This window comes from Mastigoproctus giganteus, chromosome 2 (assembly GCF_048544385.1).
Source record: "Mastigoproctus giganteus isolate SK-2022 chromosome 2, ASM4854438v1, whole genome shotgun sequence".
NCBI lineage: Eukaryota > Metazoa > Arthropoda > Arachnida > Uropygi > Thelyphonidae > Mastigoproctus > Mastigoproctus giganteus.
Window position 1 is genome coordinate 228,663,964 of NC_143576.1, and position 15,017 is coordinate 228,678,980.

Genomic DNA, 15,017 nt, shown 5'->3' on the forward strand with positions numbered 1-15,017 from the left:
TCAGACAATTTGGGGTAAAAGTGACATAGCTGGCACTTACTTGGATTTAACCTTGAGCCTGTCAATAAGACCCAAACAATATTTCAGCAATTTGTGCTTTTCATCTACTCCACGCCCACACAGCTGAAACTCCTAACATCCATTTTCTAAAATGTTTTCTTTCATTTCTCCAGTGAAAAATTCCAAAAATATCTATTATTTCACAATTAGTTTCATAAATTTAGGAATTCAGTCAAACCTAATTATATGCACCTGTTGAGTGGCATCTGTCATGTACAATTATCGATAGCAAGCTGGCTTCAATGATGTGCACTCTCCTCCAATCAGTAATGCTCTCTGGCTATGTGACACTAACGTGTCATCTGGAATAAAACTGTTAATATCAACAGTTTTATTCCAACAAACTGGAGAAGGTTGATCTACGTGGCACAAGCATTTTGATTCACGTTTCATGTAGCATTTGCTCCTGTTATTGACAGGCCAGTGTCCAATTACCCACATTTGTTGAAATGCGTGATTTTTTTTTTTTTTTTTGCATTTCACTTGCCAACATGTCTAAATAGATTCAATTTCAAAAATTAATTTAAAATGTTTTTTAATATAAAAAATGGATTTTTTACAGTTGTGTTCAGAAGAGATTGAAAATAAAGGTAGCATCAAATAAAATGAACAATATTGAATTATTTGTGATTTTTCAAATATACATACCTGGGTCAAAGTGATCCCACATGCTTGGAGGAAAACAATACTTTTCATAACTGTTGATGGGTTAAAGATATTGTTTTCACTGAGTCAATATGAGACGAATTCAAGCCAAGACTGTACAATATGAGAATCAGAGATTAAATCAAACCTTGCTTTAAGGTCATCAGCAAACATTTGATACTGAAAGTTTGGAGCACTGTTGCAAGGGCACTAAAATAAATGACGAACAGTATAGGGCCAGAGAGCAGCCCGATAGCACTCTGCAAAGAAAAAACAGTGAAGGATGAAGTCCCTTTTGAGAACCATTGCTGACCTCTTATTTAACAACTGAATTATGTGGTCAAGTAAAGGTGGTAGCAGACCTAAAATGAAGCACAGTGAACAGAGTCAAAAGCTTTGGCAATGTTTAAGAACAGACAATCAACCTGATAACCTTTATCCAGATTAACATGCATGAAGTGCAAAAATAACATCAAACTGGAGCAGGTTGATCTATGTGGCACAAGCGTGAATTTAAATTTGTGAAAAAAAGGATGTATGTATGTATTAACTCATCTTGAAGATGCAGTTTCAAAGATCTTGGCTGAAACATTAATGATCAAGATGGATGGTAATTATAGGGACCAAATTTATCTTCATGATTTCTGAAAGCAGAAACTAGGCATGAACTTCTGAAAGCATTAGGATAAACAACAGAAGAAAGAAATAAATCAGTAAAAATAGTCACTAGTGCATTCAAGAATCTTTAAACAATATGATTGGTAGCGCGTCAGCAATATGGTCTTTGCCCTTAGAAATAACAGTTAAAATATCATCAGGCTGAAGTACAAAATAACTCAGAGAATCCCAAATGTCAAGTATCAACTGAGAATATTGGTCAGGAAGTGTCACAATTCAAGAAAGAACCTGTCTTTTCAGCAAGAGACGTAAAGCAAAAATAATGTTTGTTGAGGAGAGCAGTATACATTTTGATTTAGCAAAACTTTTGACAAAACCCCAGAAAGGTTTTACGTTGGAGTCATATAATGCATATTCTATGGATCTGAAGTTTTGCCTGTACTGAGAATTCATTCATTTTTTAAATTCTTGTCTGATATCGGAGAAAGCTGCATACGGTGAATGGGTATGGTTCTTAATGGTTTGACTGTTGATGATCCTACTCAGGTTGCTGACAAACTGAATGAGTATTTTGCATCTACATTCACACATTAGGAACTATATAGGGAAAGGGATGTTGGAAGTTTATCAAACTCTAACAGGCAGCTAAATGATTTTGTAATAACTGAGAGAGAGAAAAGTGGAAGAGAAATTATTGAAGTTAAACATAAGAAAGGCACCTGGAGTGGATAGAATCCATCCAATTATATTAAGGGAGGCAGCGAAGGAAGTAAACAAGCCCTGAGCCATAATTATGAGAGCATCCTTGGAGATACATTCACACATCTCTATTCTGTGGAGGAGATGTGTGAATGTATCCCCAATTCACAAAGAGGGATCAAAGGGTGACACGGTAATTACAGACCTGTTAGTTTAACTTCTGTTCTGGGAAAAATAATGGAGTCACTGGCAAAATAAGTAATGCAGGATCATCTAGACAAGGCAGCAATTATAATTCAGACACAGCATGGGTTTGTTAAGGGGGAGTCTTGTCTGACCAATCTGATTGGATACTGTGATGTGGTCACAAATGAACTGGATGTAAAAAATAATTCTGAAATAGAAATTGGAACAGTGTTGCATTAAGGGCAAGTTGCTGCTATGTATAAAGGGATGGCCGAGTAGGAGAAGACAGAGAGTGGTAATCAATGGACACTGCTCTTCGTGGACTAATGTTATTAGTGGAGTCCCCCAGGGTTCAATGTTGGGCCTATTGTTGTTTTCTATATTTATCATTGATATTGATGAAGGTATATCAGGCGTAATGTCCAGGTTTGCAGATGACAGAAAGGTTGACAGGGTTGTGACAGTATGATACTGCAACAGGATCCAGAAAAATTAGGAGGACAGGCTGAAAAATGACAATTGAAGTTTAATATTGATAAACGCAAAGTACTGCATATGGGTAGCAGTAACCCCAAAATAACATACCAACTGTGTGGTATTACACACAAGGTAGTGGAAAATAAAAGACTTGGGGGTAATTCTGCAGTCAGTATGAAGTTCTGAGAAATGTAGGCAGGCTGCCAGGACAGAATGTCTGTTTTGTTGTTGATATACAGGTACTTTGTTAGAAGTGATAAGGAGGTAATTATTCCATTGTATAAGGCAATGGTTAGGCCACAACTTGAGTACTTCATACAGGTATGGAGGCCTCATTTTAGGAAGGATGCTGAGTTGCAGAAATTGGTGCACAGAAGGGCAACAAAGGGATGCCTTAATAAGAAAGGCTTAATTTCTACAAATTGCAGGGTCTGGATACTAGGTACCTGCGAGGTGATCTAATTGAGGTGTTTAAAGCTTGTTTAATGAATTCAGCAAGCTCACACACACACGCACACAGGGGGGGGGGGCATAATTCAAACTGAGGAAAGACAGTTGCAGAATGGATGTGCAGATGTTTGCCTTTATCCAGTGGATGAATAAACTTCCATCTGTTTGTAGTTGTGGAAGTTGATAGTTTAAATAAATTCAAAAAAGAACTAGACAAACTATTGGACAGAATGAATAGGCAAAATGGTGGTTTTTTTTTTTTTTTTTTTTTTTGCTGATGCTGTATAAGTTTGCTTTCCTGCTAATGTGATGGCTGGTGCAAAAAATTATGGCTTCTTCACATTATGTAGTTAATAAAATGGTTATGTAAGAGATTTTTGGAATGGATCATAGTAATGAGCCTATCAGACATCCAATGGGGAAAGTTTTCCTGCTTTGAATTCAATCTTAATAGAATAAATTACAGATTTCCATCATGGGAGTTGCCATAAAAAATAATCAATGCAAAGGTTCAGACCTTCACATTGATTATCAGAATCAATTGAATAGAAATCACATATGTTCTGCCAATCAGAATCCACTAAAAATCAGCTGAGATGTCCAATTTGAAACAGCATAGTTTTTCTAAAACTCTGTAGTCAGTATTATCAAAAACAAAATCCAGTATGATTGGAATATGATCAGATGGGATGACTACATCTTCCCATGATGCATAACTAGAACGTGTGTAAAAACTAAATGGTGGAAATAATTCCTGGTTGGGAATGACAAATCTGAGTTGTTATTGTTGAGCCAAATATTGCTAACCCAAATAGCAGCTGATGTTGCTGAACAGAAATTGAAAGCACTTTAAATATTAAAATCACCAATAATAATGGGGATAGCCTTGTTTTCATAGGTCAACATAGCTTCATCGATAATACTGTCCAAAACTGACAGCACATCTAGGCCAACTGGAGGAGGCAAATGGAATAACATCATGAAAAACTGATGTCTGGCAAAATTTACTAGCAGGAATATACCTTTGAAAGAAAGAATTTTGACTTATTTTACAAATAAACACTGCAATTCCTCCTTCCCTAGAATTACAATCACTGCAGTAGATGACATAAAGAAGATGGGTTATTTCTGGACCCTGAATGGAGACAAAAAGATTGGTATTCCAAAAATGAGTAAAAAGAACTAATATCCTTAACTAACTTCTAGTGTAAGCAAATTAAATAAATAACAAAGATCATTTTGTAACTTAATTAAAAACCTTTGAGAGCTAGGTGTCATTAACAGGTTCTCTTCAAGACAAAGCAACAGAATAAGTAAAGGTCTAAATGAGAGTTCCTACAGGCCAAAGACAAGTGTTCATAATTGTGCTCTGTTCCCAAGATGCTACTGACAATCTGAAATGAAGCAAAAGACAGAAATCATGATGTGAGTGTACAAATGGTGGTGTATAACCCATTATTGTCATTGACTGCAAATGACTGTTTTCGGCTTGGAACTTTGGATTACTGCTAGCACTCAGAACACGATCATAAAGCAAAGCAGGATTCTTCGTCGAGGGTGACTGCTTACCATAGAAACCATAGATACTTACCATAGATGATAACCGTAGAAACTGTATAAGACTGAAGAACATCTGAATGCTGAGATAGACTTTTTTGATGGAGTCACAAAGGGAGTCCACTGTTTCTGGTGGACAATACTGTCTTAGAAGTATTCTCTGAGTTGAGAAGCATAGCAGCAGGATGTTAGGATGTTTTGGTTTCTTAAAAATGTTTTCTGTCAAAGGATAATCAAAGTGTGAGACTGTCCCTTTATTTAACACTGAGAATATTTGTAATACTGTTGGATGCTGCATAGGTGTTACAAATAGGTCATATTTGTAACATCAGCCTGAACCAGACTGTTGGTACTAGAAAAAAAATCAATTCCAGCATTTGAAGATATAATATACAAGGACAGAGAATCATGTCATGCTGGAACCACATTGAGTGACCTTGTTAAAAAGGGATTAATTGCCATCTGTGATGCAACAGATCCCTTTCTCACTGACTGAAGATGAGGGAACTGGCATAATGGAGAAAGAACAGCACAGCACTTGTAAGATATTCCTTTGGGCAGATTAAAATGGCTGAACTGAACTAAGAGAAATCCTTGCAGCAATTCATTTTGCTCCTTCACAGCTTTGTACTCTGAAACCACTGATGATATACTGAAACTGGGATGCATGATGAAACTGAGACTCAGATATCTGGATCTGAAATTTGTTAAAATCATTAATTTCAAAGACAACCATAAACTGTGCCTGTTTATCATGCAAAGACACAGCTGAGAGAGAGAGAGAGAGAGAGAGAGAGAGAGAGAGAGAGAGAGAGAGAGAGAGAGAGAGAGAGAGAGAGAGAGAGAGAGAGAGAGAGAGATTGATGATCTGACAAGCCAATGTCTCACTGGCACATTAAAGTTCACTTTGCTGGATACATCACAATCCATGCATTTCCAGAGTATTTTTAACTTCAGAAAAGTTGCTTTTTGTTAGTGCATTTGAGACAACAGAGATCAGAATAAGTTATCCATGTAAGGAAATTAATACTTACAACTTTGCAGTAGCAACAACCCTGTGAATCAGGCATCAAGCTCAAACTTAGACTTAAAAACATGCATTACAATAATAACACATATGGTCAAGATAAGCAGCCATGCATTAGTGCAGTGTGTTAGGTCTAACACTGAAAAGAATGATTAAAGTGACAATAATTCACAATAGAAAACAGCTGATGACTTTAAATGCAGCTTCAATAATTTTTTAACATTGTACAGAGCAAAAAAAAAAGTTTTCAAATCACTTGAAAAACTATTGAAAACAGTGAAGTAAATGCCTGAACAAAACTATCAAACAAGCACTCAAAGGTCCTAATGATCTCAGAAGAATGAACTTGCCTTTGACATGAGTTACCTTGATAATAAAATTTTTATTCTAACAAATGACCTTGCTTGAAGGTTAAATTGACTTGTTATATAAATGATGGGACACTGTTATTTCAGGACTTACTGGTCACAGTAAAACAGTAGTAATGAAGTAGCCTACTGTGAGCTACCACATGATAAATGAAGCCAGAACACCAAAATAATAAAAAAAGGAAATATTCTGCCCTTCTACTTTTCAAAATAATGAAAAGTAGGAGGGCTTTCTCAAACATTTTATATCTTTTTTGGTCAGCAGGATTTAACAGGCAGTCATAGCAGTGTCTCATCCTTTAAATACAAAGTAGATTAACCTACAGGCAATTCCATTTGATTAAAAGTATTGTGATACCAAAACAGCTCATGATGAAGGAAGTTTGTCTTGCTGTGGGCATTAAGGCCACTGCAATTACTAGACAGTTAAAATCCTGTCAGTAAACAAACACAAAAGGATGGAGTAAGTCATCCTACTTTTCATAGTATTTGCTATTATTTATGAAGCTACCAGATATAGCATTCAAATATATACAAGATTGTCATTGTATATTGTCATTATTTTCAATTGCTAAGAAAAAATATATATATTTCTTATATTTTAGAGAATTTCATTAATATAACTGCTAACTTTTGGCTTTCAAAAAGCTGGAGATTGGATAACTGTAAAGCAGGAGGGGAAAACAGGAGCTTTTTGTCCAAGACAGGCAAAATACAGATTTTTCAGAAAAAGCAGGAGACTTTGTTAAAGTCCACACTGTGCTAGAAATTAAATTTCACTGACAACATACACATTTTATATTAAAATACAATAGTATACAATATGATTGTATACTAGTATAGTAGACTTTCAAACATTAGCTTATCAAGGAATTTTTGCTTTTCTGTCTGTGCATTTCTGTTAGACACCAACTGATTTTGTTTGCTTCAGGCAAAGTCTGCAAACTCTGTTGCTGACTGCCCTCTTCAGAAATGTCAAGTCAGTTTGGTTAATAATAATAGCCCTGCTATATAGATTTGACTGCCCAGAGCATTAAAAGCTTCGCCAGAAGGAGATGATCTAAACTAAGTTTTTGTTATTCTTGCCTGGCTGAATATTCTCACAATGAGGAATTGTTAAAATGCAAATTATGACTTCCTTGTACACTTGTCAGTTCACCAAGGACCACTGTATGTCACTTTTGTTATTATGAATGAACTGATAGAAGTGATAATGAAATAGACATTTTGTGGTATCTTCAATGACAAGTACTGGTTCATTGCAATTTTCAAAAAAATTGCTTCTCAGATGGATGATGATGAATTAGTTCTCCAAATATAATTACATTTAAGTTAAATTTACATTTTATTTAACCTAATGCTTCTGAAAACTCAGCAACTTGCTATCTATGAATTCTGTTTGGAGCTGAAGACATTTGACTGTCATGCTTTGGTCTTAGGAATTTGTGGTAAAAAGTCAGCTGGCTACATGTCTACAATTTACTAAATTTATTCATAAAGTCACACAGCTTCTACTATAAGTCAGTGTACAGTCAGTCCTCGTATAGCACGATAGTTGTGTTCCTAGAAACCCTCGTGCAATGCAAAATCGTGCAATATAAATAACAGGCCCTATGGGAAAAATAGGGTTAGGTGCTGACCACCCAAGATTGAACACACATTTGTAACCAAAACATTACCAAACACAATACATAATCGTAATAAAATACGTAAGTATTTTATTACGTAATAAAATACTTAGTAATACTTAAAAGTCGTAATAAAATACGTATTATGTAATAAAATATTGCTAATGCTTTTGCTTCTATCATAAGCAAACTTGTTTTTTGTTTGATTTTCTATCCAAACAGATGACAGCCGTTCCATCTCTTCCAATTCTTTGTGTCTTGATCTAATGGATTTAAATTACACTTTGAGTTGTTCCTGCTATAAAAGTTGTTTTTATTTTCTCTGCATTCTTTGTAATTCTTGGCGTTGCCTCATTTAGGTCTGTAGCACGTGCAATATCACATGGTCTTTCATTTCGATCAAAGCATTTCACAATTTCATATTTTTTCTCTATTGACAGAGGCGGACTGGCCATAAGCCTTACCGGGGAAACCCCGGTGGGCTGGAGGCCGGTGTGATTTTGGCCATAAACCATAGCATGAGGCCACTATAAATTTTCCCGGGTAAGAATTTTTGACCCAGTCCGCCTCTGTTTATCGATATTGCTTTTCTTTTTCTCTCTGAATCTGAAGTGTCTTCACCAGGACGCTTCCTTTTCACACCTTTTATTCATTTTAAGGGAATTTTTATTCAGGAATATTTAAGAGAATATTCATTTTTAGGGAATAAAGCACAATTACAAAACAAGGAGGCATGCTTGATACACATAAACAAAGCTGCGTGCGTGTAGCAATTGAATAAACAACACTGTAAAGGCAGAGATACACTATTAACACTTCACATTTTACTAAAGCACATTTCTAGGGGTTATTACCATAAAACAATAAACACAATTTCCAGTTGCGTTTCTGCTAGTGGAATCTGTTATAAACTGGTAGTAAACTCGATCTAATTGCATTTGCAATTATACCGATAGCTGGAATTGTGTTGGTTTTTACGTTATTATGGTGAAATGTGTTTCCCCTTCACTGATATAAAAAACAAATACGTTTTCAGAATCTTCTCGTCATTCCTATTGTGTTGCGCTCAGTTGGGGCGATTCTGTGTTTGACTGCCATTTCTTGTAAACACAAAAGCGAATAAGCGAATTCGGTTCATGTTATATAAGATATCATTCCCCTATTTATAAATCATGTATGATCGAATTCGATCATAGTGTAAACACGTGTTATAGGAGGACTGTATTATATATTTGAATTTAAACAATTCAATGGATCGTATTAACATATAAAAGTGAGTCAAAAGATTCAAAGCAAGTGTTGTGTACTACTATCACTCACCATCCATTAACCTTTTTTTACATTCATGGCATACTGCCTCTATATATATATATATCTCTCAATGGTGTTTTATAATTGTGATTGACAAGGAAGGCGGCCCTTACTAATTCACTGACATGGATGGGAGGTGTTTTGGTTCATATTTCTAGGCCATCGGTAATGTGTGTTAGAGGAGTTGTCATCTGTATATTTCTTTTCTTTGAAACATAAAATCTAAAATTCTAAAACAAATCTTTGATGATATCAGTTTTTAAAGAATGTAAAGTTTATTAAAAAAACTATCATTAAAGATTTATGGGATAGTATGTACAAGGATAATACCCTCTCTCAATTTAGAAAGCACGATATTGGTAAGCATTCAGGCAAGCTCTAACATCTCTGCCTGTTGTGTCTGTACTATAAATCTGAAGCCAGATGGGGTTATGGTCGTAAATACCAATAAAATTATTTTGGAAAATTTGGGACTTATGTACAGAAGTTATACACAGAATTCCAGTATATCATGTTAAAAATCATAACATGAAATATAATCAAAAAAGTAATACCTACCTCCTTCTCCATTCCAATTAGGAACATACCAGATTTTTTTTTTTTTTTTTTTTTTTGCATTTCTACACTTTCAGTACTGCTTTCAAATATGTTACCAGGAAAAAATAATTTTGAAATATGGTTATTTTTTAAAACTAACTCACCTAATTGAATGAACCACCACAATTTTAAATTCATCTGATATTTCACACATGAATGTTGAAATCTGTTTCATAAGCCTATCTACACTACTCTCACTTCCTGTTTTCAGCAGAGTTGTAATCGCTAGAGTAGCTATATTGCGATTTGAATCGGTAATTAAATTTTCTAAATCAAGGTTGCAAGCCGTTACAGCAGCAGGATGGGTCATTGCTACCTGAGAGAGTGAAAAAAAATAATAAAAAAAATTGTAATTTTCATGAACTACAATTAATTCTTTGAATACAATTATAAGTTGTTTTTTAAACATTCTATAAATAATTTAATGTAAGAATTATATACAAAGGTGTTACAAAAATGTTACCACACTTTGATATGCTTTCTGGAAGAGAAATTCAGTATCACAATGCTGGGTCTTGATGCATTTGAAATTCACACACACACACATTACCACCACTGTGAATAGCAACTAACTCCAACTGATTCACCATTATAGACAAAATGGCAGCAGAGACACTGGTACTGGTTGATCCATGCAAACAAGCATAAAACTAGTACTGAAAATTCAAAAATACAGTGTACAGGAAAGCACAGTTTGAATCTTGTTGGCCATCTTGATATAAAATCAAATAGTTGTGAAACAGGAGTTACGGGAGAAAATACTACACAATCACTGTGTAGATGATGTTGACAAGAATTGAACAGACAATAAAGGAGTCAATTCAATGATGTGCCAGTGAGTGAGAGATGAAAAAACAGAGTACCACAACAGGTACTTCTTGGAAATTGTGCATTCTTTATCTCTCACAGGTAATGAACATAAAACAGTCCAGACAAGTGAGCAGAACTTTATTAATGTACATTAGACAGGGTTGTCCACATTACATGTTAAGAAGGTTCTGGAACCAAACAGTGCACACAAGCTGTGAGTAATTGTGGGATACAGGTGAGCTGTTATTTAAGAGTAAAAGCCTCTGAATTTGTCTGGAATTGAAGTACAGATTGACATTACCTGCTGGTGGAGGCTACATTACAAGTTACAACCTGTACTGTCATGGAACAGTGTTTCTTTGATCAAAGGCAACAGGACCAGAGATCCACAAATTAACTAAACTAGAACTCCATGATAAACCTGTGGAAGCTGTGGCCCAGGAGATCAAGCCTGTAGAGTGCCAAAAGGAGCAGAGCCCACTGTTAACTGTTGAACTGTTATGGCGGCTGCAATAAAACAGTTATTAAGAAATTGCAAACTCTTTTAGCTTCAGTCATCTAGAGCAGTATTTCTCAAACTATCAATGGTGAAGGACCAGTTCCTTTTATTTCCAATCCATCACTGACGGTACTTTTGTAAAATACAAATCTCACGGACCGGTAACGGATGAATCATCGGGAACCAGCAACATCCGTGGTCAATTTCCAATTCGTCATGGACTGGTAATAAACAGTTTGAAGACCGGCACTGGTCTGCAGACCACACTAATCTAGCACTAATCTAGAGCATAAAAGGGCATTTTATGCTCTATGTATTAAGATAGCATAGCTTAATTTTTATTATGTTTATATGAAACTAACCCACGAAGATAACTCATTTAAAGTAAAGAGTCATTATTTAAATTAACTAACTAAACCTCTCAAATATCATAACTGAAACTACTACAGAGGAAATGTATAACAATGAAGACAATTTTTCCAACTCTAAATTGTCACTGTGAGGTGTGAGCACTTATGTATCAACACTTTCCTAAACGATGAATTGAACTAAATGTTCTTTAGACTAAATTATTTGGGCTCTTTCTGTTGATTTTATGGTGCACTGGCAATTTAGGCTACAATGTATCAAGTGCAGGTTCTTCTTATGGGAAAGCAAAAGTACAAGTCATGAAAGTTTTAGCAACTAAGGACTTCACAGAGATTACTAACATAATAACCTCTCTATGTACTTCTGTACTATTCACATATGGTAATTCACATACTTATGTGTATGTGACTTGTCTTTTGTGGGTTTTCAAATGCAATAAGTCCAAAACTATAAAATCAATATATATACAACGAGTCAAAACATTAACGACTAGTGAGTCGTTATGCAAATCAAAGCAACTGTAGGTGAACTACGGCATGTGCGAGAGTAAGACATGGTGTAAAAAACACCTTATACTGAGATCCGTTAATCAGTGTTACTCTTGTTCTTCAGAGGGGAAAGGACTTAAGCGAGTTTGACAAAGGCCAAATTGTAAGGCCAGACGACTGGGTCAGAGCATATCCAAAACGGCAAGGCTGGTGGGATGCTCACAGTCAGCCGTGGTTAGTACCCACTGAAAGTGGTCCGAGGAGGGGGAATTCATGAACTGCCAGTGAGGTGTTGGATGACCACAGCTCACTGATACTCAAGGTGAGTGAAGGCTCTCCCGGATGGTACATGGCAACAGAAGGGCCACTGTAGTGCAACTCGTTGGTAATTGGAATGCTGGTGATGGGAGTAATATGTCACAACACACAGTACATCGAACCCTGCTGAAAATGGGATTGCATAGCCGCAGGCCGCTCTGAGTGCCCAGGCTAATCGTGGTTCACCGTCAACGGCACCTACAATAGGCATGTGAGCATTGAAACTGGACCTTGAGTGATTGGAAGGTCGTCTGGTCCGATGAATCACGTTTCCTGTTGCACCATGTGGATGGCCGGGTACGTGTGCGTTGTTTACTGGGGAAGTGATGGTGCCCAGATGCACCATGGGACGAAAACAAGCCAGTGGCAGCAGTGTCGTGCTTTGGGCGACGTCCTGCTGGGATACCCTGGGTCCAGTCATCCATGTGCCGGGCACTCTGACATCTACCACCTACCTAAACATCACTGCTGACCAGGTACACTCTTTCATGGCAACGGTCTTCCCCTCTGGCGGTGCCATCTTTCAGAAGGATAATGCGCCATGCCACACCGCCTGGATTGTTCGAGACTGGTTCACAGAACATGAGGAAGACTTGCAGGTATTTCCCTGGCCTCCAAATTCCCCAGACATCAATCCCATCGAGCATCTGTGGTTTGTGTTGGAACAGCAACTCTGATCTGCGGTGTCTCAACCACGGACCTTACAGGAGTTAAAGGATCTGCTGTTTATGTGTTGGTATCAGATACTACAAGACACATTTAGAAATCTTGTAGCGTCCATGCCTCGCCGGGTATGAGCTGTTTTGGCTGCACGTAGAGGACCAACATCATATTAGATAGGTGGTCATAATGTTTTGGCTCATCGGTGCGTGCGCGCACGCACGCACACGCACTCTTTTGTGGGAAGGAGTTAAAGGTGGCAACATTTTAAAGGTGACACCCCATTAAAATAATAATAAAAAAAAAAACACTCATTATTACCTTGTTCAAGGTTTTGACTGCAGCAAATCTCAAAGTTGGCTTTGGAGAACTACAAAACAACTGTAAAACAGAAACTGCTGGAGCGAGTTCCCTTGAAGTAGTCGATTTCATATTAACTATAGCATGGGCAGCCTCATAAATCACCATTTCACTTTTATGTCGCAGACAATTTTCAATAAATTCAAAATGTGGACTATCTGGACTGCAAAAAAAAAAATCAAAAATTGTTAAATGAATTTTGAATTATAGTAAATCCTCAATTTAATGGCTTCAGAAAGAACAGACCATGTGCTCATAAGAAACCTAGTGACATAACTATCTCAGTCTGATTTAAAATATTTTCATAATAAAGCAGGAACCAGGATTTTCCTCCCCATCACTTTCCATAAGCCTGCTGAGCGGGCCAGAAATCATTAGTCATATGAACCTCCAAGCAAAGGTACCCAAGAGCTCTTTAGACTTAATCTTTATTCAGTGTCAATTGCTACCATATAACATGGTAAAAAGTGTGTGGTAAAATACCAGTATAGCAATGTTTACAGTACAGCATTTTATTCTTAGCATTCTGACAAATTTGGAGATATATTTTTTTAAGTTTAATGGACAATCAGATTTAACAGATATGCCCCTCCATTAAATTGAGGTTTTACTTTTTGCTTTAATATACAGAAGTACATTCAACAATCTGAAAAAAAAAAAAAAAAAAACTGAAATGTGAAGTTCTACTTGCATACAGGGAAAAAAAAAAAAACTCACACAGCACATATCCTAGTTAAAATCTGTATCATATTCTACAATATAATCATTAATTATTAACAAGTGTATAAAATTAAATATAATTAACAGAAATGGCAATTATGCAACAAAACGTTTGATAATGACAAATCCTGCAAGTGTTTGTTGTATCGCTCACTGTTGTGTTTATCTATAATTGATATGAGCTGGCAAGTGCTAAAAAGGATGTGTACTTCAACTTAATAATGCAAGGAAACTTTTCAGAATATGATTTTTGCCACCTAAAAAATTTTCTATATAACAGATGCACATCTCTAAAACTTCTATATAAATCCACAAAAATCATTGCCCTTTATAGCCTTTCCACTTTGAAATAATCTGTATCTCTGTTACAATTTAAAAATAGAGTTAATTCTTATGTTTTTTTTTGCAACAAATTTAAGGGTAAGAGGTCTGTTCTATTCACAAGTTTTTATGCAAACAGTTCCTTCAGAATGTCTTAAGAGAGTTTTACTAAATAAAATTATAAACCAGTATAATAAGTTTATAACCTTATAAATCAGTCACAATAAGTTAATGAAAAAGAAATACACAATATATGAAAGGATTAAATCATATAATAATAATTCTGAACTGTTAAGCTTACCCAGCATCATCATCTTCAATAATTTTACAGGCAATCCGAATCTAAAATTAAAAAAAAAAAAAAAAATCACCTTATTACTATATAAGAATGTATCTAAAAAAATTAACATATGATTAACAAATATTGTCAATACTTTCCACAGTTAATGCTTAAAATCTTGTAATGTACATTACCGCAGTATAAAGAGTAATGCCTAAACGTGCAAAAACAGTGATAACATCACCATGGGAAGCTCTAGTGTTATACTATCAATAAACAGTATCTCCCTTTCGGCTCCACTTCTGCTAAGTATCTGATTTCTATAATATAATACAAGAGCAATATATGAAAATAACAAAATATGAGAAAGTAAGACTGAGACTGAAACTTTAATAATTAATAGTGTAACTGTTTCTGAGGACGAGCGTTGCCTGTGCGGACGTGCCTTTCTGCCGCTCTTGGAACAGAGAAGTTTTTTCTGATTTATTTTCTGCTTTATTAGTTTAAATTGACATATTAACTTATTTTCTAGAGTAGCTTTATATTCTTATTTATGGTACTTAAGTTTA

At 35.7% G+C, this 15,017-nt stretch overlaps 1 protein-coding gene across 1 annotated transcript in view; it reads right to left on the reverse strand.

The window, feature by feature from the left end:
• gammaCOP (coat protein (coatomer) gamma) overlaps positions 1-15,017 on the reverse strand; it is a 206,837-nt gene that overhangs the window by 85,661 nt on the left and 106,159 nt on the right. Inside the window, exons 10-12 of the mRNA XM_090389779.1 lie at positions 14,470-14,510; positions 13,089-13,290; positions 9,728-9,939 (exon numbers count right to left, since the gene is read on the reverse strand). Of these exons, the coding sequence (XP_090245905.1) occupies positions 9,728-9,939; positions 13,089-13,290; positions 14,470-14,510 (455 nt within the window). The remainder of the gene's footprint in view (positions 1-9,727; positions 9,940-13,088; positions 13,291-14,469; positions 14,511-15,017) is intronic.